Source organism: Podarcis raffonei, chromosome 18 (assembly GCF_027172205.1).
Source record: "Podarcis raffonei isolate rPodRaf1 chromosome 18, rPodRaf1.pri, whole genome shotgun sequence".
NCBI lineage: Eukaryota > Metazoa > Chordata > Lepidosauria > Squamata > Lacertidae > Podarcis > Podarcis raffonei.
The window spans coordinates 3,217,279-3,233,247 of record NC_070619.1 but is presented as its reverse complement, the minus strand read 5'-3'; the positions used below and the strand labels follow the sequence as shown (position 1 = coordinate 3,233,247).

The 15,969-nt window shown below is 50.1% G+C and overlaps 1 protein-coding gene across 1 annotated transcript in view; it reads left to right on the top strand.

The window, feature by feature from the left end:
- Positions 1 to 15,969, top strand: part of COMP (cartilage oligomeric matrix protein) — a 40,813-nt gene that overhangs the window by 24,185 nt on the left and 659 nt on the right. Inside the window, exons 10-17 of the mRNA XM_053372479.1 lie at positions 428 to 546; positions 1,633 to 1,685; positions 3,088 to 3,281; positions 4,712 to 4,890; positions 5,941 to 5,989; positions 9,377 to 9,573; positions 11,860 to 12,032; positions 14,737 to 14,876. Coding sequence (XP_053228454.1) covers positions 428 to 546; positions 1,633 to 1,685; positions 3,088 to 3,281; positions 4,712 to 4,890; positions 5,941 to 5,989; positions 9,377 to 9,573; positions 11,860 to 12,032; positions 14,737 to 14,876 — 1,104 coding nt within the window. The remainder of the gene's footprint in view (positions 1 to 427; positions 547 to 1,632; positions 1,686 to 3,087; positions 3,282 to 4,711; positions 4,891 to 5,940; positions 5,990 to 9,376; positions 9,574 to 11,859; positions 12,033 to 14,736; positions 14,877 to 15,969) is intronic.

The window sequence follows — 15,969 nt, the reverse complement described above, 5'->3', positions numbered from 1 at the left end:
TTTAATGTAAGCTCCCAGAAGAACTGTGGATCGGGCATTCAATTTTTGTGAGAGCCAGTGTGGTGTAGTGGTTCAGAGCGGTGGACTCGTAATCTGGTGAACGGGGTTCGCTTCCCGCTCCTCCACCTGCAGCTGCTGGGTGACCTTGGGCCAGTCACACTTCTCTGAAGTCTCTCAGCCCCACTCACCTCACAGAGTGTTTGTTGTGGGGGAGGAAGGGAAAGGAGAATGTTAGCCGCTTTGAGACTCCTTAGGGTAGTGATAAAGCGGGATATCAAAGCCAAACTCTTCTTCCTCACTTTGGCATAAGCACTGATGCCTCTTCCAGGAGGAGAAATCCTGCCTTGCCCCCTCCCTCTCCTACAGCTTTCCAGGCAAGGCAAGATGCCGCACTCTTGATGACTCTTTTTACCTCCCGCTTCTTCAGAGGTTAAAAATGTCCTGGACAACTGCGTGAGGACCCCCAATCCAGACCAGAGGGACAGCGACGGTGACGGGGTTGGAGACGTTTGCGACAGCTGCCCCTTGATCAGCAACCCGGACCAGGTAAGCGCTTCCTGGGGAAATGAATGAGTTGGTGGCGTGTGGTGCAAATGGGTCTTTTCCCAAGGGTGGGAGAGCAAATTGAAGGATGCCTAGAGACTGACCTTGAAGGTGAATGTCTGTATGGCTTAGATCTTTCAAGAGAAGGTTTGAAATAAGGGCTATTAAGTAGACATGGTTCCCTACCCCCTGCAGTTAAGATATGGTTACCAGATTTTTTTCAATGACTCCAGGGGCACTTTTTCTTTTCTTTTCTTTGAAGCTGAGTAGCAACAGGGAGTCAGTATTAGGGACGGTGAGGCAAAAGACCCTGGGCCCAAGCACACATGCATATTGTATAAACGTGCAAAGCCCTTCTTTCGCACCCTGTGAAACATAAATGCGCAGAGTTTTAAAAAAACTGGGCAACAGCACACTGCCCACCCATGACTCCCGAGCCTTCCCTGATCTCCTGCCCCCTTTGTTGTGACAGATCGAGGGAGCTTGGGAGTCGCGGGCGGGCGGGCGGCCGTTGTCCAGGAGAGGCGCAAGGCACACAGTTTCTCTGCCAGGCAAGGTGCAAAGCCCTTCTTTCGCACCCTGTGAAACATAAATGTGCAGTGTTTTTAAAAAACTGGGCAAGGACCGCCTGCCTGCGACTCCTGAGCTTCCCCCAATCAGTCAAAACAAAGAGGGAAGGGGGCAGGAGATCTGTACCGCCGGACATCCCCAGTTCCCCTTTGGCAGTGGTGGCGGCAGCAGTCAGCAGCCCAGAGCCAGCCTGGTAGCGCAGTTGACTCTGGCTGGCTTCAGGAGCTGCTTGCTGCCGTGGCACCTGCCATTTTGCCTCGCCAGAAGTCCCCATATGATGTGTTGTTGCTGAGGCTGCCCCTGCCACATTTCCCAGGGACAGATTTGCAAATCTGGGGACATTCCAGGGACAGAATTTGTCCAGGGACAGATTTGCAAATCCGGGGACTGTCCCCGGGAACCGGGGACATCTGGTAACCCTAAATTAAGAGTCACGGATTTCAAAGTCTTGTTTTGCTCCTGTAAACTTTTTTATTTTATTTTAAGCAAATAATGCAGCTGTTGCTTCCTGTTATTTAGAAAGACACTGACCACGATCTCGTCGGGGACCTGTGTGATACCAACCAAGACCGGTAAGTTATAGAAATGGCTTGTCTGGTTTCACCTGTTGGGGGGTAGGAGCTAGGGAGCACCTGTCCTGAGACCTATCATGACACCCAAAAGTAAGCGCAACTGAGAGAGCATCTTTATCTCCCCCCAGGGTAGCACACGCCACTGGATTTGTGGCATAATGGCCTCTTCTGACAGGCAGAGCACCCAGAGCAGGGAGTCATACAGAGATGCGACAGACAGACGCCTTCAAGGGCACTTAGTTCTACTACATCTTAAGATCCAATCGCACCCAACTTGGCAGATTGGATGGATGGAGGACAGGAGGGCGGGGGATGGTTGAAGGACAAGACTAGCTCATGCAGAGATACAGCAGGCAGCCTCCTGTGGAGTGTGTGGTCCGGATTCACCTTGAAAGAAACCTGGGAGTCTGGGTCCAGAGTCAGGGCTAGAGCTCAGCCGAGGAATTTCAGAGCTGGGAATCGGTTTACTTTATTTATTTATTTTTTCAATTAATTTTCACAAAATTATAAACGAACAAAACACACAAACAAACATAAATCATAACCCTATAAAAATTACACTTATTAACATTGTTAAGTGACTTCCTCGCATCCCCTTGGTTGAATTTCCATGCAAATCGTTATAACAGCTTTACAAATCCTAATCCTTATATACTTTACTTAGTCCATTCACATCCTTATATCTTTTCAATTCAAAATTGTACATGTTAAACATCACTTAACTTACATAAATTCCTAAGCCAATCTGTTGCCTGCAAGCTATTTCCAATTAGTTTAACTTAACAAATTTAGCTAAATAATCGTTGAATTTTGTCCATTCTTCCTGAGGGAATCGGTTTTCTTTAAAGGGACCTGTTAAAAAGGAGACATAGAAAGAGACCTAGGTAAAGGGTAAAGGGACCCCTGACCATTAGGTCCAGTCGTGGCCAACTCTGGGGTTGGGGCACTCATCTCGCTTTATTGGCCGAGGGAGCCGGCGTACAGCTTCTGGGTCATGTGGCCAGCATGACTAAGCCGCTTCTGGGAACCAGAGCAGTGCATGGAAACGGCGTTTACCTTCCCGCCGGAGTGGTACCTATTTATCTACTTGCACTTTGACGTGGTTCCGAACTGCTAGGTTGGCAGGAGCAGGGACTGAGCAACGGGAGCTCACCCTGTCTGGGATTCGAACCACCGACTTTCTGATCATCAAGTCCTAGGCTCTGTGGTTTAACCCACAGCGCCACCCGCGTCCCTAGAAAGAGACCTAGCCACTGCCAATTCCTCTTCTATCTTCTCCTTTGCTGGGTCATTGCTTGCCGTTGGGTCAAAGGGGCAACCCTGAGCTTCCCCTTTTTTCTTGAAGCCTCAGTTCCCATACCCTAAACTTGCAATCTTCCCTTCCTCTCTCTCTGCACAACAGAGATGGGGACGGCCACCAGGACTCCAGGGACAACTGCCCCTCGGTGCCCAACAGCTCCCAGCTGGACTCTGACCAGGACGGGATCGGGGACGAGTGCGACGAGGACGACGACAACGATGGCATCCCTGACCGCAGGCCCCCCGGACCAGACAACTGCCGCTTGGTCCCTAACCCTGGGCAGGAAGACACAGACAGTAAGGACGGAGAACTGGCCTTGCAAAAAAAGCAAAAACCTCACCAGGCCACCTCTCTGGTTTTGTCATTGGCCACAGCCTCACCTGGAGCGGTTCGTTAAGTGCTGTCCCCTCTCAGAGTGCTGAAAGGCTGCAAAGGTGTTTCCTCAGAGGAGACTGTGGTCTCTTTTAGCATGTATGGTTTTATTTACCTGAGCGTAGGGCAGAGAGGCTCACAGCATTAACGCCCTGGCAGATCTTGCTTCCCCAATTGGAGACCCAAATCCTGCACAGAGCGAGGCATGTCTCTCTCCCCTCCCCCCCCCCAAGTCATCAGCAAAACTTGTACACACCCCTCTGGCCACCTGCTCTCCATCCTACGATGGTGTGGCATCCAGCCAGGTGATGTGGGAGAAGGACCACCCACACGTCTCTATGGCAACAGGGCACCCTCTCTGGATCTGTAGAATTGCAGGTCTCAGCTGGCCTGCCAAAGGCATGGCCTTGACAAATAACTAGTTGGTCAGGCTTCCTCTTGTACATTCTTCCCCCTTTCCTCACCCACTGCAATACAGTCATACCTCAGGTTACAGACGCTTCAGGTTGTGTTTTTTCGGGTTACGGATGCTCCGAAACCCAGAAGTACCAGAACAGGTTACTTCCGGGTTTCGGCGGTTGCGCATGCGCAGAAGCGCTGAATCACACTTTGCACATGCACAGAAGCGCCGAATTGCAACCTGCGCGTGTGCAGACGCGCCGCTGCGGGTTGCGAATGTGCATCCCGCACAGATCACGTTCGCAACCCGAGCGTCCACTGTATACAGGATTGGAAGCGACCCGGGGTATCATCCAGACTGACACCCCTGCCAAACTCATAACAATAACTTCGAATCCATGAGATCCATCAACTTGCTGTTGTTGTTTTTAATTAAAAAATGATTTGTCTTCCAACTTCAGTAGCTGCCTTGAACGCCTGTGGGCAGAAGAGAGACCTAGAAATGTAAATAAATAGCCATACCTTGGGTTACAGACACTTCAGGTTGTGTTTTTTTGGGTTACGGACGCGCTGAAACCTGAAAGTACCAGAACGGGTTACTTCTGGGTTTCGGTGGTCACGCATGCGCAGAAGCACTAAATCGCATTTTGTGCATGTGCAGAGGCACCAAATCACAACCCGCATGTGTGCAGACGCAGCGCTGTGGGTTGTGGACGCTGCTGGTTGCGAACGTGCATCCCGAGCGTACACTGTATAAAATAAGTAAAAAAGGAAAGTCCCTGAATCCTAACTTTTCTTCTAGCAGCCTCTGCCTGCAGGGAGGGGGGCATGGCATTGTGACCTTCCTGCCCCACCACCCCCTGCCTGGGTACTTCCATGACCCAACTGGAACCCCCTGGGGAGGGTAGAGCTGCTCTTAGGAAACTGAGCCTTCTTCCCCCTCTTCCCGCTGCAGGAGACGGCACTGGGGACGCCTGCCAGGGCGACTTTGATAAGGACCTGGTGGTCGACCGCATAGACGTCTGCCCAGAGAATGCCCAGGTGACGCTGACTGACTTCCGGGCGTTTCAGACGGTGGTGCTGGATCCCGAGGGAGATGCGCAGATTGATCCCAACTGGATCGTCCTCAACCAGGTCAGCTGGCAAAGGAGCAGCTGGGGGCTTTTACATACCCCATTTCCTGCTGTAGTCCGAAACAGAAGGAAAAGCTTTCCACAGAATACGCTTTTTTCCGTGTCCCTGTTCAGTTATGCCCAGGTGTGGAGGGGGCTGTCCAGAAGAGGGGTGCAGACGTGGCCCTCCAAATGTCTCTGTCTGGCCCTGGGAACTAGTAATAATAATAAAAATGATAATAATATTTATTTATTTATTTATTTATTTATTTATTTATTATACCCCGCCACTCTGGGCGGCTTCCAACACAGTATTAAAATACAGTAATGCCTCAAACATTAAAAGCTTCCCTAAACAGGGCTGCCTTCAGATGTCGTCTAAAAGTCTGGTAGTTGTTCTTCTCTTTGACATCTGATGGGAGGGTGTTCCACAGGGTGGACGCCACTCCCGAGAAGGCCCTCTGCCTGGTTCCCTGTAACTTGGCTTCTCGCAACGAGGGAACTGCCAGAAGGCCCTCGGCGCTGGACCTCAGTGTCCGGGCTGAACAATGGGGGTGGAGACGCTCCTTCAGGTATACTGAGTCGAGGCCATTTAGGGCTTTAAAGGTCAGCACCAACACTTTGAATTGTGCTCGGAAACGTACTGGGAGCCAAGGCACAGGGAGATGGATGTGAGGGAGCTGTTCCCCAGACATTTAGTTTCCAAGTTGCGTAGCTACTAAAGTTTTGTGATCTACCACTGCCTTGGCTTTGAGATGCAAGCAAACAGGGACCTTGCTCCACCCAGTATTATGTTTTCTGAACGGCTGAAAAAGCTCCCCAGCTGTTCTACACCGGATGTAGCTTCTAGGTGGTCTTCAAAGGTGGCCCCACACTGAGCACTTTGCAGTAGTCCAGTTCGTGCTTTCAAACCACCTGTGCTTCTGGAACGATGCTCTCAGACTGAAAAAAGCTCCCACTTCTTTCTTTCTTTCTTTCTTTCTTTCTTTCTTTCTTTCTTTCTTTCTTTCTTTCTTTCTCTCTCTCTCTCTCTCTCTCTCTCTCTCTCTCTCTCTCTCTCTCTCATCTGCAGGGAATGGAGATTGTTCAGACCATGAACAGCGACCCAGGTTTGGCAGTCGGTAAGTGATATTTTTCACACCTAAATCCCACATCCTTTCCAAACCATTATTAATATTCTTTTGCAAAGTCTTCATGAAAACCAACCAGCCATAAAGAATACCAGTGAATAGCTGTGTCATCTGAACATAAAGGTCATGGGCTTGTTGATAAAAGTGATTGTCATGGACTGGTTGGATGTGGGTGAGTGGGGGGGAGGCACTAGCTTGGGGGACCCCCAAGGGAAGAAGGCTCAGAGCTTGATGAGGGGTTGTGGGGTGACAATGGGCAGCCAGAGGGAGAAGGCTGGGAGGAGGGAGTGTCAGAAACTGGAGGGGCAACAGGGTTTAGTGAGCAGGGGGAGTTTGTGGCAGAGAGCAGTCCAGAATCAGAGACAGGAGCGGAGAGGAGGGGGCACAAGAGGCAGAGATGAGGCAGGCTGCTGAAGAGTCCAGGGGCCCGTTTCCATTCTATACCCACGGCCTTCTTGCAGGGGATTTACTTTAAGACCCCCATTACTCAGCGTCTATGTCCATGCACAATGAATGAAGTAGAGGACTTCATACACTTCTTTTTCTACTGCCCTATTTATGAGCTAATAAGAACTAAGCTCCTCCTCTTGATCCCGCCCACCATCACATCTAAGGAAGACTGTTTGAAATTCCTTCTTGTGGACGCAAATCCCCAAATTTCACGTGGGGTGGCAATCTTTATAGTGCAGGCTTTGAAACTCAGGGCTACACTGACTGGGTAGTGTGTCCCAGACCTGGACCTGTTTTAATTCTTTGTATTACCTTTTTAACCTAATGTGCCGAGCCTATTTTGGGGCCATTATATGTTTTATATACATCTGCATTTTAGATTCCTGGCGCTGGCAACTAAATTTTTACATTATTGTTTTAGGGTAATTTAAATGTCACAATGCCAGTAATATCGTTTGAATTTTGTTTTGTTATGTTGCTTCTCTCTAGCATTTTTGTCTTATCCTGCTATGGCTGTATGCTAATGCAATAAAGGTTTGATGATGATGATGATGATGATGATGAGTCCAGGGGGTCTCCCCCTCCTGCTGTGACCAGCTCCCCCCCCCCCAGTCTCCCAGAATGTGCAGAGGGCAAAGCAGAGATAGCCAAGGAGCCTCAGGTCGCAATGGAAGAACTGGGGGGGGGGCGACTTAGGGAGTTGTGGGAAGGTGGGTACTTCAGTCCTCACAACTGCCGCACTGGGGCAAGACCTACTGCTTCCCAGTGGAGTACAGAGTCAGATTTAAGGTGCTGGTTTTGACCTTTAAAGCCCTTCACGGCCTAGGACCCTCGTACCTACGGGACCGCCTCTCCCGGTCTGCCCCACGGAGAGCCTCAAGGTCCATAAATACAGTGGTACCTCGCAAGACGAATGCCTCGCTAGACAAAAAACTCGCTAGACGAAAGGGTTTTTTGTTTTTTGAGCTGCTTCGCAAGACGATTTTCCCTATGGGCTTGCTTCGCAAGACGGAAACGTCTTGCAAGTTTGTTTCCTTTTTCTTAACACCGTCAATACAGTTGCGACTTGACTTCGAGGAGCAACTCATAGAACACGGTGTGGTAGCCTTTTTTGAGGTTTTTAAAGACTTTGGTGATTTTTGAAGCTTTTCCAAAACTTTCCCGACACCGTGCTTCGCAAGACGAAAAAATCGCAAGACGACAAAACTCGCGGAACGAATTAATTTCGTCTTGCGAGGCACCACTGTAGCAACACCCTAGTGGTCCCGGGCCCTAAGGAAGTTAGATTAGCCTCAACCAGAGCCAGGGCCTTCTCAGTGATGGCTCCGGCCTGGTGGAACGCTCTGTCTCATGAGACCAGGGCCCTGCAGGATCTGATTTCTTTCCGCAGGGCCTGTAAGACAGAGTTGTTCTGCCTGGATCTTTGGCTTGGAATCAACTTGATCCCCTCCCCCTCCTTCCTTTTTCCTTTCTCCTTCTGTGATGGGACTCCTATTTGGGGACTTCCCTGGCTTTTTCTGACCCATGTAGGACCAGTCTGGATAGTTAGCCTTGGTGAAGATTTGACATTTTCATCCCCCAAGTTTTTGATTTGAGTTTCTACTGAAATGAGGCTGCATTTTAATGCTGTATTTTAATCTTGTTTTTAAGTTGTATTTTAATCAATAGTTTTTATACCTGGTGTTAGCCACCCTGAGCCCGGTCTTGGCTGGGGAGGGCAGGATACAAATTATTATTATTATTATTATTATTATTATTATTATTATTATTATTATGAAGAGTTGCTATGCTCACTGGTCTGAGTTAAAATCATAGAATCCTAGAGTTGGAAGAGACCACAAGGGCCATCGAGTCCAACCCCCTGCCAAGCAGGAAACACCATCAGAGCACTCCTGACATATGGTTGTCAAGCCTCTGCTTAAAGACCTCCAAAGAAGGAGACTCCACCACACTCCTTGGCAGCAAATTCCACTGTCAAACAGCTCTTACTGTCAGGAAGTTCTTCCTAATGTTTAGGTGGAATCTTCTTTCTTGTAGTTTGGATCCATTGCTCCGTGTCCGAGTTGTTTCCTTTGAATAAAGTGTTAACTTCACTGGCATCTTGAAAGTTGTTGGCTGACCTGACCCCAGCACTTGCCCCGATAGTGATGTGGGATGGATGGGCCATGGCTCAGGGGTAGAATAAGAGTAGTAGTAGTAATAATAATAATAATAATAATTTATTATTTATACCCTGCCCATCTGGCTGGGTTTCCCCAGCCTCTTTGGGCGGCTTCCAACAAAGTATTAAAATACAGTGGTCTGTCAAACACTAAAAGCTTCCCTAAAGAGGCTTCCAACAAAATATTAAAATACCGTAATACATCAAACATTAAAAGCTTCCCTAAACAGGGCTGCCTTCAGATGTCTTCTAAAAGTCTCTGGTAGTTGTTCTTTGACATCTGGTGGGAGGGCGTTCCACAGGGCGGGTGCCACCACCGAGAAGGCCCTCTGCCTGGTTCCCTATAACTTGGCTTTTCACAGTGAGGAAACGGCCAGAAGGCCCTTGGTGCTGGACCTCAGTGTCCGGGCAGAACGATGGGGGTGGAGACGCTCCTTCAGGTATACTGAGCCGAGAACACCTGCTTTGCATGCAGGAGGTCCCAGGTTCAGTCCCTGGGCGCTTCTCCAGCTAGAGCTTGGGAGAGGACCCTTCCTAAAGCCCTGGAGATCTGCTGCCAGTCAATGCAGACAGTACTGAGTTAGATGGGCCAAGGGCCTGAGACAGGATTCCCATGCTTCAGGGGGGCCACCTCTGCCCCTCAAGGTGCTGCTGGACTGCAACTCACCACCCCTAGCCATTTGGGGGCTCCTGCGGGCTGGCCAAGACCACCAGCTGCACCCCACCCCCAGATTCTGTGGCGGTGACCCCTCTCTCCCTTGCTTGAGGGTACACCGCATTCAACGGGGTGGACTTCGAGGGCACCTTCCACGTGAACACGGCCACGGACGACGACTACGCCGGCTTCATCTTTGGATACCAGGACAGCGCCAGCTTCTACGTGGTCATGTGGAAGCAGATGGAGCAGACCTACTGGCAGGCGAACCCCTTCCGGGCTGTGGCGGAACCGGGGATCCAGCTCAAGGTAGGTGGCTGAGAAGCCCAGGGGGAGCCCAGATGCCGCGGGCCAAGCCAGGAAAACAGGAGAAGAAACAGCCCACACAAAATCTCCAATCTCTGTTTCTCCTCTCTGGCAATGAGAGCGGGGAAACAGGGATGTTTTCCCCAACGGCTGACCTGCATCTCAATTAAAGGTAAAGGGACCCCTGACCATTAGGTCCAGTCGTGGCCGACTCTGGGGTTGCGGCGCTCATCTCGCTTTATTGGCCGAGGGAGCCGGCATACAGCTTCCGGGTCATGTGGCCAGCATGACTACGCCGCTTCTGGTGAACCAGAGCAGCGCACGGAAATGCCGTTTACCTTCCTGCCAGAGTGGTACCTATTTATCTACTTGCACTTTGACGTGCTTTCGAACTGCTAGGTGGGCAGGAGCAGGGACCGAGCGACGGGAGCTCGCTCTGTCGCGGGGATTCGAACCGCCAACCTTCTGATCAGCAAGTCCTAGGCTCTGTGGTTTAACCCACAGCGCCACCCGTGTCCCGTATCTCAATTGCCTTCTCCCAAATCTCGTCTGCATTTTGGCTCCGCAGGCTGTTCAAGCAGTTAAGAGCCAGTTCTCCTGCGGACACAAGGCAAAGGCTCTGGTCGGCCACCAGGAAAGAGGCTAAGGCAGCCTTTGGTGCAGATGTTGTCCTCCAGATGTCCTAGACTCCCATCATCCCCTACCAGGGCAGCCATCTGACGCCGGGGCTGATGGGACCATGGCCAAGCGCTCAAATCAGAATGGAATGCTTCTAGCAAACAGATCAGGTCATCTGGAAGCTCCCCTAGGCAGCCTTTCATCACCTCAACCACGTCCTTCTGCTCTTGGTAGTCTTTTTCTCTAGGAAAAGGCTTGCCTCAAGATCTCCTGTCTGTGTGTGTGTGTGTGTGTGTGTGTGTGTGTGTGTGTAATGAATGGCGTAGTTGAGGTTCCTGCATTGCAGGGGTTTGGATTAGAGAGCCCTCAAGATCCCTTCTAACTCTATTATTATTAAAATTTGTATACCGCTGTCAGGGGCTCAGGAGCAGAAGCACAGGGGAGAGAGGAAATGGAGAGTGAAGGGGAAGAATCCGAGGGCAGCGTAGGGGAATATGACAGTGACCCGAGAGATTCCATGAGCTTCTCCAGCGAATCAGAAGATTCCCAGAAGGGGGCGCCGATGGTCAGGGCAAGGGGGGTCCCAGGAGGGACGCACCAGAAACAAGGGACCAGCGGGGACTCCCAAAGCAGCAGCTGGGGATCAGGACCAGCTTCCCCACCAGAGCGTAGTGGGGGGGAAGAGTCACATGTGTCAGGACCAGCGTCTCCTCCAGCGGGGAGAGAAGATGAGTCAGGGCTGACCACGCCTCCATCGGAAAGTGGGGCAACGGAGGGGAGGTCAGTTCCAGCTAGCCTCCCCGAAGGGGGAAGCAGTGACAGGAGCAGTGAAACAGTCAGGAGGAAGGTTGCTGGCTGGGCGCGCGCGCCAAGTTCAAATGTACAGGCGCGCGGGACAGCAGAAAACCCGGATTGGGAACCAGGTCCTAAAGCCCGCCGGAGGGAGGGGGAAGACTCAGGGGACTCAGCGTCAGAAGAGTCTAGGAAGGGCGAGACCCCGACAGACAGGCGGAACCAGAGGAGGAGAGAGCAAAGGAAGAGGTGGAGCAAGGCTAGAGTCTTAAACTGGTGTCTGGGGGGAGGAGATTCAGACGGAGCTTCAGCGGTCTAGAGTTTGAGACGTAGGGCTGCACGCTGCGGCTGTGAAAGCGAAACTGAACTTCAATAAAGACTTTCGTACTTAACAACGAAGCGGCGTTGGTCCTTTATGAGCTGGGACCTCGGGCAGCTCTGACAACCGCCCTCCATCCATAGATCTCAGGACCGTTCACAACATAAAAATACTGGATAAAAAACACAAAATACAGTTCTATGACAAGCAGGTTCTAAATGTGTTCGGATGCATTTTGACTATACTGGTACACATTCCACGGCGTTTGTTTCTTTGATTTCATAAGATCCACGTGCCTGAGTGTTGAAAAGAAAACCTCAAAACTGCTTTACGAATGAAAACGATCGCCAAAAAAATGTTTACAACCGTTATTTTTAAAATGCCAGAAGCCGCCTCGAATCCCAGCTTGCGAAAAAGGCGGGTTATATAAATAGGAAAGGGGCAGGTTGCTGACACTGACAGGTTGTGGGTCTCCAACCACATCTGGGTGGGGGGCTCAGGGAAGCCCCCACAACCCACTCCTGCTTTCTGAACTTCGCTGCCCTTCCCTCCAATCCCAGGCAGTGAAGTCCAAGACGGGCCCTGGTGAATACCTCCGCAACTCCCTCTGGCACACTGGGGACACGGCCAACCAGGTCAAGCTGCTCTGGAAAGACCCTCGCAACGTCGGCTGGAAGGACAAGACCTCCTACCGCTGGTTCCTGCAGCACCGGCCCCAGGTGGGCTACATCCGGTAAGTGGCAGGGACCAGGTGCACAGGTGCGCCAGGGATGGGTGCCAGGCGGAAAGGCCTGGCTCAGTGGTGGTCCTGTGAGGCACTCCCAAAGCAAAGGAAAGATTTGTTGCTGTTTAGTCACTTAGTCATGTCTGCCTCTTCGTGACCCCCTGGACCAGAGCACACCAGGCACTCCTGTCTTCCACTGCCTCCTGCAGTTTGGTCAAACTCATGCTGGTAGCTTCGAGAACACTGTCCCACCATCTCGTCCTCTGTCATCCCCTTCTCCTTGTGCCCTCCATCTTTCCCAACATCAGGGTCTTTTCCAGGGAGTCTTCTCTTCTCATGAGGTGGCCAAGTATTGGAGCCTCAGCTTCAGGATCTGTCCTTCCAGTGAGCACTCAGGGCTGATTTCCTTCAGAATGGAGAGGTTTGATCTTCTTGCAGTCCATGGGCCTCTCAAGAGTTTCCTCTGGCACCAGAATTCAAAAGCATCCATTCTTCGGCGATCAGCCTTCTTTGTGGTCCAGCTCTCACTTCCACACATCACTACTGGGAAAACCATAGCTTGAACTATACAGACCTTTGTTGGCAAGGTGATGTCCCTAGTTTTTAAGATGCTGTCTAGGTTTGTCATTGCTAAGGAAGGATTAGACTCTGATAATAAAATACACACAGAGGCTTGAACCAGCAAGACTCTGGGAGGAGTGCGTGTAATAATAATTCCTGTCCACCCCTTGGCTCAGGTCGTTTTATTCACACAAAAACTTTTTACCCAGTGTACGTAAGAACCAATCGGATTTCTAGGAATTAAGATGTTTAAAGCTAAATTAGAAAGAATGAAAGATGTTAAGTGATCAAGTTAAATTTTTTTGAGAAAATTGATTTTGGAAAACTGTTAAAATGATATACAATGAAATTCAACCAGGGGGATTTGAGGAAGTCACTTAACAATGTTATTAAGATTGGTTTAATTACAATTAGGATGTATGTATGTTTGTTTGTCTTAATTTTTTTTTTTTGGAAAATTAATTTTAAAAATTGAAAAAAAACAAGAACCAATCAGATTTCCTCTGAGCATTTCAAAAACCGCACGTGGGACAAAGTTAGATCAGAAGAAATTAACTTTTAACTACAAAGACTACTCTGAGCATGCATACATAGCTGAGAGTAAATGCTTTTAGGAAACTCTGGAGGTCATAAACAGCAATAAACAGTATTTACCATCTCCTTGTGAACTCTCTTCCTGGCCCTAAGATTAACAAAACTAACAATAGCTACATCAAAGAAACTGCCTACTATTTTTTATGGCCTAGGATGCCTGGTGCAGCAACTGGCAACTGACCTGTGTCAAGCAAGAGGAATACCGTATTTTTCGCTCTATAAGACTCACCTTTTCCCTCCTAAAAGGGGGAGATGTCTGTGCGTCTTATGGAGCGAATGCAGGCTGCGCAGCTATCCCAGAAGCCAGAACAGCAAGAGGGATTGCTGCTTTCGCTGCGCAGCGATCCCTCTTGCTGTTCTGGCTTCTGAGATTCAGAATATTTTTTTTCTTGTTTTCCTCCTCCACAAACTAGGTGCGTCTTGTGGTCTGGTGCGTCTTATAGAGCGAAAAATACGGTAGGACAGGGATGCAAAGGCGTGGGTTGATGAAAAATTGTTATCAAAATGTCTCAAACCCAGTCAACGCAATGCTTTCATTGCTGACACAAATGGTTTGCTCCTTATTTTCTATAATTCCTGATAGCAATCCCACCTGATCACTACAGTCCTGTAGCTCTGGGATTCCCTCCTCAGCAGAGCCCAACAGCCTTCCGACTTCCTGCTTCTATGCAGGTTTTGACGGCTCTTGATGCCTATTTTTATTGTTTGGGGCTGGTTCCCTCCGCCTCGTGTTGGTGCATGAATTTGAATGCGACCTGTTTTTAAAAAATAAAATAAAATACTGCATCTTCTTGTTTTCTGTTGTCGCTGAACGCAAAACACCCTGCAAAATTTATTTCAAACAAAGCAAGAGGTTATAAGCTCCCTTTTCAGTTTCCAATTATTTGTCTTGTTTTGTGAAATGTGTATTTAAAAATAAAACCAGATAAGGCAAGTTCCTAAGGTACAAAGGGGCCTTCATTTGGGGTTATTTCCAAAGAGATTTTGTGTTATTATTTCAAAAAATCATCTTGGAGGCAGGAACCTACATTGGCTCCCAGTACATTTCCGAGCACAATTCAAAGTGTTGGTGTTGACCTTTAAAGCCCTAAACGGCCTCAAAGGCCCAGGATACCTGAAGGAGCGTCTCCACCCTCATCATTCAGCCCAGACACTGAGGTCCAGCTCCGAGGGTCTTCTGGCGGTTCCCTCACTGCAAGAAGCCAAGTTACAGGGAACCAGGCAGAGGGCCTTCTCGGTGGTGGCACCCGCCCTGTGGAACGCCCTCCCATCAGATGTCAAAGAGAAGAACAACTACCAGACTTTTAGAAGACATCTGAAGGCAGCCCTGTTTAGGGAAGCTTTTAATGTTTGATGTATTATGGTATTTTAATATTTTGTTGGAAGCCGCCCAGAGTGGCTGGGGAAGCCCAGCCAGATGGGTGGGGTATAAATAATAATAATAGTAATAATAATGATTTGTTATTTTCAAGCAGAGGCTCCTGCCTCCTAGACCCTCACATTTTTGCCACAAATATGCTGGCATTAGAATCCTTGATGGTTTTCCTTGCCTCTCCAGGGCGCGCTTCTACGAGGGCCCTGAGCTGGTGGCCGACACAGGCGTTGTCCTCGACACCACGATGAGAGGCGGGCGCCTGGGGGTCTTCTGTTTCTCCCAGGAGAACATCATCTGGTCCAACCTGCGGTATCGCTGCAACGGTGAGCAGGCCCCACTCCCTCCCGCCCAGCCCCACACATCCTCTCTCCCCATCCCTGGGTGCAGCCTTCAAAGCCATGCCAATTTTAATGCCAAGGGGAGGAGCTAAAACAGATTTAGTGACAGGTTTTCACACACAAGCAAAAAGAAAGCGAGTTTCAGTTGCTTTTGCGGACTCCGGCAAGCTGTGAGTCTTGGGGTCGTATTTCCTTTGTGACTCACCTGTTGGAGGCAGTGATGCTTCTGGAAACCCCAGGAGGGGAGAGGGCTCTCGCACTCAGGTCCTGCTTGGGGGCTCCCTGTGGGGGTATCTGGATGCTGGGCCCTTGGCCTGATCCAGAAGCCAGGTTCCTTATGTTCTTGTGGAACCTCCAGGTCCAGAGGCAGTCTACCTGGATTCCTAGTTTCTTATGGATATTTAGCCGCTGTAGGAACAGAGTGCTGGCCAGGGATGGGTGTACCAAAGCGCTTTACTCCCACAGTCCCATCATCAAGTCTCTTACTGGGTGGGACTCTGTTACTCCCTGCATTGAAGGGGGCTGGACTGGATGACCCTCAGGACCCCTTCCAACTCTACCATTCTAAGATAAGCTTACCTGAATATTTCCCAATTAATCCGGGGACACTTTAATTAATTAATTACTACACGTTTGGGACAGTGGCAGAGGGGCAGCCTTGACCTCAATCACCACGTTTCCCCTTCCTCCGAGGCTTCTATCTCCTTTCTCCATGAGCCTTGGCAGCCCCTGAGGTGTTGGTTCTTTGGTGGTGGGGGGGAAGCAATGCGTGGTGGGTCTGGCATGGGAGGCGGAGAAGGAGGGCCGAGAGCAGCGGTGGTGGTCAGGCTCAGGCAGTGCAATGCCTCCCTTCCCATCGGAGCAGCCCCAATCCCATTCCTACTTGGCAGGGATCCCTCAGCTAGGAAGCAAGGCTTCACACTTGCCTTTCAGAGCAGCCCCAGCCCAACTCCTACTTGCGTGCAAGGAGGGGACGGGGATCCCTCAGCTGAGAAGGGAGGCTTCCCTTTGCCTAACTGAGAGATCCCTGCCCCCTCCTGCTTGCACACAAGTAGGAGTTGGGAAGCTGCTCCAATAG